The 9,190-nt window shown below is 35.7% G+C and overlaps 1 protein-coding gene across 1 annotated transcript in view; it reads left to right on the top strand.

The window, feature by feature from the left end:
- CHD1 (chromodomain helicase DNA binding protein 1) overlaps positions 1-8,910 on the top strand; it is a 74,369-nt gene extending 65,459 nt beyond the window's left edge. Inside the window, exons 32-36 of the mRNA XM_019518215.1 lie at positions 1,805-1,983; positions 4,403-4,499; positions 4,734-4,791; positions 5,953-6,163; positions 7,379-8,910. Coding sequence (XP_019373760.1) covers positions 1,805-1,983; positions 4,403-4,499; positions 4,734-4,791; positions 5,953-6,163; positions 7,379-7,742 — 909 coding nt within the window. The 3' untranslated portion in view covers positions 7,743-8,910. The remainder of the gene's footprint in view (positions 1-1,804; positions 1,984-4,402; positions 4,500-4,733; positions 4,792-5,952; positions 6,164-7,378) is intronic.
- Positions 8,911-9,190: the final 280 nt, after the last annotated feature.

Here is a 9,190-nt window from a genome sequence, read left to right as displayed (position 1 = left end):
AGCATACATAATTTTCCAAGAACATTGAAAAATATTTGGGAGAAATAATATAAGAGCAAACAAGTGCTTTTTGTACAATATAATAAACTGGTAGCATGTTTTTAGATCAGAATTGATTATTAAATGAAAATTAGAGTTTCAGTAATTTCAGTATAACTTTTCTCCAATATTTGAGGTATTCAAGTCTTAAAAGTAAGATCTTTTCTATATTGACATTTCTTGATTCAGTTTTCTCCCTCAGTTCTTTCCTTTTCCTGCTAATATCACAGACAGTTTAGTCATATGTGCAGAGCTCCAGATCTCAGAGCTGGCATCCTCAAGCCAGTTCTGCGCTTGCTGGTGTAAAGAGAGTGGCATTTTCCAGTTCTGTGTCTACCCTGATTTTTAATGATTGATTTGTTGGCAAAAATAGGAAAATTATGTTCACTCTTCCTTTGACATAATATGGGACCCACTACCAGACAGTCTCTCTGTAGATGTTTCCTTTTCTCCCGGATGACGGAACAAGTCAAATGGTAAAAGCAGAATTCTTTAAAAAGTTCCATGTGTGCTGCTGTCTTTAGAGCAGTGGAATGAAATACCTGTCACCGCTTCTGACAGTTCTCAAATGTATTTTCTGCCAGGGAAAGGGCTCAAGGTTAAAATAGCATGCCATGGTTTATGCACAGGTAGGATTTCTCTTCTTCAGCACTAAGGTCAGTCCAGCTTGAGTTGTGACAAAACAGTGTTTCTTTGAAATAAAAAGGATTAATTTTTGTGCTTGTACAGTGCTGGGGACTCCTAGAAGTACAAGAGAATAATAATATTGCAATACAAAGACTAATAACAGGAAAATGAAGAATGATAATCATAGAGTCATTGATTACAAGGTGTCAGACGTGATTTTCATAACCTTTTCTTTTTACCAATAATATTTAGTTTAGTACAAGAAGCCAAAGCTTTAGTTATGCATAGGCTAGTCCCCAAATGTGAATGTACTTAGTGTATCTCTGCATGTTGGAATAGTGACTGCTTTCATTCATGTAAATGTACCTGAACTAGTTTTAAATAAGCAAGCTGTGGTACTACAGAACTTGGGAGCTGGCTGCAAAATCTGGTAAGCAGTTAAGTAGTGCGATTAGCCTGCACTGAGCTTCATGCTACCACAGCTATACTGTTAGCAGTACCCATCCCCAAGTTGTCTTGGTAAGAACTTGTTTTGGTGCATCTGCCTGAGATGTGATCACAATACCAACTGCAGTGTAAATACACCTTTAAACAAAGACCCAACACATTCTCTTCTAAATTCCAAATGTAGATCATTTCCTAAGCAGCATGTCATCCACTAGGCTTCAGATCTATTCTAGATTTTATCAAGCACTTCCATTTATGATCTCCATGTTCAATTTATGTGTTTTTCATAGTACTTGTATCGTAAGTCTTGTGTTTTGCATTTGTAGTGAAAGTTAAGCAAAACAGCAGATTTGGATTTTGATATTCAAAATTATGGTATCCATATGTAATCTGTTTCTAAGAACATCTCATAAATTAAACCTGTATGTTCTTAAAGTTGAGCAACTTAGTTACATATGGTATAATGCTTTAATAGAGAAACTAATTTCCAACTGGATTTAAATTATTCATTTTCCAAAAGAAAATTGTAATAAAAAGGAGTTTTAAGAGCTGTGAGCAAAGACATGTGTTTCATTTGGCTTATAATAGCAGTGTTCCTGCCTATATAAATATTACAGTGAGGGGTGGGTCATGTTTTAGAATTCAGTGTGGCTTTTTCCTTGACTTGTATACACCTTTTTCTGTTTTTCAGTGTAAAGAAAGAATGAGGCCTGTCAAAGCAGCACTGAAGCAGCTAGACAGACCAGAGAAAGGCCTTTCAGAAAGGGAACAGCTGGAGCATACTAGACAGTGTTTGATCAAAATTGGGGATCACATCACTGAGTGTCTAAAAGAATACACAAATCCTGATCAAATTAAACAATGGAGGAAGTAAGTAATTTTATATTTCTTGTAAGTGAAATAAGAGAATGCATCATTACTTCTGTTGTTTAAAAACATTTCCATACATTTTTGCTAGTTTATGACTTGTATCTATTTTTTAACATTTTCAAATGCCACCTGAGGACATGTAACAAAATAATTATAAATTTCCTTTGGACTTTGAAATTGGAGTCTTAGCTGTTGACACGCTGGACTTGTCTGGTACTGTAAACTGTAGTTGGCTAACTAGGTAGATTCTCTTTATTCTCTCTTTCTCTTCTTAAAAACAAAAATGAAGTGAACAACAGAACAAATTCCTGAGTAATTAATATTAATTTGTAGATGCTCTGAGTGTTAACTTCTCAAAACCAAGGTAGCTTCTAAATTTTATTCTTGATTATTTTTTTCATTTTCTCAGAGCCATTTTGAATTTTGTTTATTAAATTAGCATGATTTGATTGAGTTGCAGAAATTAATTTATTTTTGTGTTTATTGTAGTGCCATCTGGTAAATACACTTTACAATTAATATATTTTAATATAAAGTAAAAGTTAAGATGACTACCAGAAACAATTTCTGGAGATTGTTTTTGTACAGTTATAAACCAAAGATTTTATCATAATTCTGCCAAGTTAAAAATAGGGGTAGTACTTTTCAGTTTATCTCAGAAGTTTATATAGATAAATTTCTAAAGAAAACTAGTCAAATTAGTTCTAGTCCAGTGAAAGGAAGACTTGTTATGTAATTCCAGGTCTTCTAGAAACTTTACCTTGAATGCTGCAACTTCCCCAAAAGCAGTTGTTAGCCTACAAATGCCTCTACTGTGTTTATTTACTTTATTCCAGCATTTTATTAGGCTTTTAAATACAAATGAGAAAGTAAGTTCCATTCCCCAGAATGCTTACCACCTAAGTAGACCATTATGTTCTAGTATTTAAGGTTATCCATCTGAGGTCGTCAAACACCTTACTACTGGGAACTTTTTAGGAAGTGTTACCAATCTATGACACACAGATTATGCTTATAAGATGGTTTTATAATTACTCGGTAGCACTGCAAATTCCAGTCAACTTTTCATTGGACACAAAGACAAACTTCCTTATTTCGTATTAGATAATCAGTAAATACCCATTTTTAGCTTTCCAACAATTATGCCTCTGCCTGCTGCTGAACGTGAACGAAAAAAAGTGCTTTACCTGAATAAGTAGCGTGTTAGTTTGACCTTTTTATGCAGCGTCTGTATAAATCGAATGCTTCAGCGGGACTTTTTGGCACTTTTATCAAAAGCTTATTCAATCAACTATTAGATAAAAGCACCAAAAAAGGCCTAGTTAAAGCACCTGATCTATACAGACATTGGGCGAGCCAGGTCCGACTAACACAATGCTGCTTTGGATATGTACTGACCTCAGCACAGGGGCACACCAATCTTAAAGAATCTATTTTATTTTTTTCTTTATTTATTTTAAACGTCTGTAAGCAGCTACCGAGATTTTATCCGAGTTGTGTCTACAGATACAAATCTCTAAATCATGGGTATATAGAATCAGTTTCAGGGAAAAAAAAGTTCTGAAGAAACATCATATTTAGTAATGAACACACGTTTCTGAACTTCAAACATTGGCCATAAATTTGGGCTGCCCTCATTATTTCCTCCTAAAAGAAGTTAGTTCCAGACATGGTAATGCCACTACCATGTACTCCCTGTCTTCCAAATTTTTCTCTCAGTAAAAACGTTCTTCATTGCAGTCTTAGCTTAGAAAGCTGATCAGGGGCACCAGCAAGAAAGTTCCCTTTCCTCATTCCCTTGAATCAGTAGGGTTTCAGACTTGCTTTCCCACATAGGAGCACCTGCTTAATTTCTTTTCACCCACATAATGGAGAAGCAGAATGTCTTCAATAGACTACAGGGTTTCTTGACTAATCAAGAATTCTTCAAATCAAATCTACTTTTAAAACAAAAAACACATACGGCCCCATCTTAGATTCCTTAAGTAGGTAGCTGCATTGGGGATCGCATCACTGAGTGTCTAAAAGAATACACAGATCCTGATCAAATTAAACAATGGAGGAAGTAAGTAATTCTGTATTTCTTGTAAGTGAAATAGGAGAATGTGTCATTACTGGGGCAGGGAGTCAGACACGATGATCCTTCGGGGTCCCTTCTGACTCTACAATCTATGAATAAGAACAAAATGAATAACCTTTTAATATTTCAGGCTTCAGAACTTGAAAAAATTATGCAAAATTAAGTATTTTTTTGCTCAGTTATCATAACTATATGGCTGGTGGTAGGGCCTGCATTGGCTTGAGTGCACCAAGGTATCTCTGAGATAAAATAGCAGTGTATTAAGCTCATTCTATGAAATGGCAAGAAGGAAAATCAGTGTAAAGAGGAATGCTGACCTCATTATTTCCTTTTTTCTAGAAACTTGTGGATTTTCGTATCTAAGTTTACAGAATTTGATGCCAGAAAGCTGCACAAACTGTATAAACATGCAATCAAAAAACGCCAAGAATCTCAGGTAGTGTATGGTCTCATATGTAGAAACATTCTGAAAAGAGGTTTTTGTAGGTATTGACATTATTCTATGAGGGTAAAATCTTAGTGGATTCTGATGTTATCTGGCTTAAGGGATAAATTTTTGTGCGTCGGTAGTAAACAAAGTCTTTTTCACAGTTGAAATATTTTTAACATGTAACTATCTGATGTAATTTTGAGATTTAACAATGCCATTTTTTTTACTTATGTCTTTTAGCAACACAGTGACCAGAATATTGGCAGCAATGTAAATACACACGTGATTAGAAATCCAGGTAAAAAGTCTTGCATGTACTAGTATGCCAGAGTGTTTTAGATGAGTGTATAAAATAAAAACAAACTATGTAATAATTGAAGCTTCCTAAAATTCCTGTGGCACTAAGTTTCAACATGCAGAGAGAGAGATTCACATGAATCTCCAGCTTGTACTTTGAGAGTTAGTAAAATCAATGACAAACTGAAATTCAAAGATAATTTTGGAATCCTTTTTGTTAAAATATATTTCAATGTATTTTAATCCATTATTGCATTTTCAAACCACTTACTCATGCCTTAAACATTTCCTTGATTACAGTACCACTCTGTGCTCTCCTAACAGTTTTTTGCCAAAATTACACTGCTAAAGGCAAACTTTTGACCCGTTCTGTTTGAAACTGCTCTGTCCTTGAGTCAAAATGAACTTCCTTTCCTTGATTTTTATGTCTTACCTAACCCCTCTCCCTCACACCTTTACATTTCTGGCCTTGTTTCGTTTGACTTGCCTCATCTCACATTTCGCTCATGTTTGCTCCATGTATCTTTCAGCTGGTTCACATTTAAATCACAGTGGGTGCGTCTACATATCCCTTTTTCTGTGGTGCTGACTAATTGGCTCCATGTCATCATCTGTGTACACCTGTATTAGGGTGCAGTGAATTTAATTAACTCTTCTCTAGGATAGTACAGTCCAGGACAAATACTGTCCTACAGCAGAGTAGTTGCATGCACCAAAATGCACATGTAGATAGTGACCATGGCTGGCTGAGGCACAAGGATGCTACAGTGCAGGGGCTGCCTGCCAGCTAGCCCTGCACTATAGGACCCTCATGCTCCAGCCAGTTCCTCCACAGAACACTGAGCTGTGGCAGAGCAGCCCCAGGCTGGCAGGCTGACCCCCTCAGACACCATGCCAGCCCGGGGGCTGCTCCACCTGGCTCAACGTGCTGTGGTCCCGGGCAAGTGTGTAAACACTGCGCCCAAGAGAAATAAACTCTAGTGTGAACTGCACTGGGGTTTATTGCTGTGCACTAATTGCATGTGTAGATGCACCCAATATTTCTTTCATACAGAGTTAAATCTTACAGGTTGAAATGCATTTCAATTGGAAATGGTGTAACGTGACATTCCCCTACACAAAAATGCACAGTTCAACATTGTTCTCTGCTTTTATTAAACAGATGTTGAACGATTGAAAGAGAATACAAACCATGATGACAGCAGCAGGGACAGTTATTCCTCTGACAGACATTTGTCACAATATCATGATCATCACAAAGACAGACATCAGGGAGATGCTTACAAAAAAAGTGACTCTAGGAAAAGGCCCTATTCTGCCTTCAGCAATGGGAAAGATCACAGGGATTGGGATCACTACAAACAGGATAACAGGTAAGTTTTGTCCTTAATCCATTGAAAAGCTTTCGGCTTCTTTTCTCCCATATTTGTCATGTGTTTGTTTCTGGGGAATTATTATGTGCATTTCAGTTGAGTCTGCAGCTCATGGCTAATAAATTTAGTTTTAGCCATATTGTAGACATATAGTGAATTTATATATTCACATAAGATATTGTAGAAATATAGTTAAGTTCAAATTCAGTGGATTCATATAGAATCTTACTCAGTGTGCCGCCTTACCCTTCCTGACCTAATTCCCAAGATCTTCACCCTTCTTAATGTTTAAGTTCCTCTTGATGTGCAGCTTTTTCCATCCTATATACAGGATGTCTTGTCTGATTGACGGTGTTGTGCATGTATACTTACGTTATCCTCATTTTGCAAAAGCGTAGCTAGTCAGCACTTTGAAACTAGTTATTTTGGGCTCAAACCTGGAATACAGAAGTTGTCTCATACATCCACACATCAGAATCCTCCAACATGAATTCTGCTCTTGACTGTGTCTTTCTCTGTGCCGTTGTTTGGGCAGTGATATTATCCAGTGATACTATATCATTTCTTTTGGAAAAACACTGACCACGTTGTATATGATATTACACATATACAAAAACTAGTAAGATGGGTAATAAGTTGGTTACAAGGGGTGGAAAGCCCATTTATCAGGTAAAGAGGGAATACTCTGAGCCTAAAAATGTTTTAAGACCAGATGGCTGACCATGGAAACCATGCATTAAAGATGCTGTTTCTAATTAGGCAATCCGATTTTTTTTTATATATATATATATATATATGTGTGTATATATATATATGTGTGTATATATGTGTATATATAAAAAATTTAGTAAAAGGACAGAGATGGGGATTGCTTTGCAATTATAATTAATGAAGATTTTTCAGTAATAATATGTCAACTAAAATATGTTGAGGCATGATTTTGTGGAACGAAAGTCACCAAACGTTTTGGAAACTCTGCTTTGGAATGCTTATTTTTGTTTGGTGGAATCTATAAAAAAGCCTATATTTTATTTTACTTCTGACAACCATGGTTCTTCTGACAAACACCAAATATAAAGAAATACAAGTTTCTGAGCACAAAGTATCTTTCTGTGTAATACAGAATGTAAAAAGAAAAAGCTCTTGATATAATTTTAATGGGTTGATTCCATTTTAGTTCTTACTTATTACCAAAATCATAATTTTATCTTTCAGATACTACAGTGATAGTAAACATAGAAAGCTGGATGACCACAGAAGTAGAGATCACAGGTCAAATCTGGAAGGAAATTTAAAGGACAGCCGGTCTCATTCCGATCACCGTTCCCATTCAGACCACAGAATACACTCGGATCACCGATCCACTTCAGATTATGGCCATCATAAATCGTCCAGGGATTATAGGTACCACTCAGACTGGCAAATGGACCATAGAGCTTCCAGTAGCGGCCCTAGGTCACCACTAGATCAGAGGTCTCCTTATGGCTCAAGATCTCCCTTAGGACACAGATCTCCATTTGAACACTCATCCGACCACAAAAGTACACCAGAACATACATGGAGTAGCCGGAAAACATAACAGAGACTGACATTTTGTGGACCTTCTTTTAGCCATATACAGTAAACTAACACAGTAATTGCCTTACATGACTTGAAAGATATGGACTGGATATACTATCAGTAGCAGTATTGTTACTTCTTTCCAGGATGCAAGGTCTATTATCCCAACAGAAGAAAAAAATATTTTTGTATTTAAAAGTTTATGCTGCACTGTGCTGCAAATGTTGTGGCACTTTTTTTTAAGAAATGGAAGATGTTTACTTTTACAGGGACCTCAACACTGCCCCATTCAGACTGGATCTTATTATAAAAACTCTTCATGTCAAAGTGGTTTTAGGCTGAACACAGTTTAAATTATGTTTGTAAATGAACTTTTACACACTGACCTGTGATCATGTTTCAGGAAGGAATGAGGAGTTTGTTGTTTTCTTAGTAAAGAACTCTCAAGGACTTTGTTCACTTTCCAAAGCTACTTGTTTACATTGTACACTGCGACCACCTTGCCGCTTTTCATCACAAGCTTGAATATTTAAATTCTGTACCTATAACTGTAAAATAGCCAGGATTTCTCCTGTTTGTGATCAATTGTAATGCCTTTTTACAAAAAACGGCTGTAAATTATTGTAAATTAATTAAATGAGCTTTTTTCCCCTCTCAGACTTTTTTTGACTGTTCCTTTCCCCTCCAACTCAGGCCTTCTTGTCACAAGTATAAAACAAAAATCAGTGTATTACACTTTTTAATAAAGTATCTTGACGGAATCGCTGTTCAGAATGTAAAAAATGGGGAAAGGGAACATGTTGTTCCATTTAGTGCTCCTTTTTTATTGGATACTTCTATTAGATACACGTTTTGTTTTTTTTCTATTAAAAACTGTCAATGTTGTGATTGGTGTAATGAAATGGTGAGAAATATACAACTAAACTGTGCTCTGAAACGTTTTTCAGGTGCATTGGTTTTAAAAGAAGGACCGTTCACTACATGAACACTTCAGAATCCAAATCAGCCAAAATTTACTGTAAATCCATTTGTTTTCCCTTTTCAACTTGGGCAATAATGTCAAATGTGCTATGCAGCCAGTTAATATTTTAGAAGATTTGAATGACTTTATTAATAGAAATTGTTACAATGCACACTGATTGTACATAGATAACTTCTATCTGGCAAATTAAATTTAACTAAAAGGATATATATGGGCTCTTTTTTTCTGATGATGTTCTCCTATGGTATTCTTCCCTCATACCTTAAATATAAAAATGTTTCATCTCTTTAAAAAGATGTGCTAAATTATGGAAAGTTTATACAAATTGAGACTATATTGTGAAATATGCTACTTTAAGGAGATCTGGACAAAAGGGATAATACAATTTTAAAAATGACTGATTTGCTGGAATACTTCAAATGATGTTTTATGCTACTTAAGTTTTTTTCTTTACTTTTCATAAGATTTGCGAGGTCACATGATTT

Source organism: Gavialis gangeticus, unplaced genomic scaffold (genome assembly GCF_001723915.1).
Source record: "Gavialis gangeticus isolate Ggan-Ray unplaced genomic scaffold, GavGan_comp1, whole genome shotgun sequence".
Classification (NCBI taxonomy): domain Eukaryota; kingdom Metazoa; phylum Chordata; order Crocodylia; family Gavialidae; genus Gavialis; species Gavialis gangeticus.
This window is presented reverse-complemented; position numbering and strand designations above follow the sequence as displayed.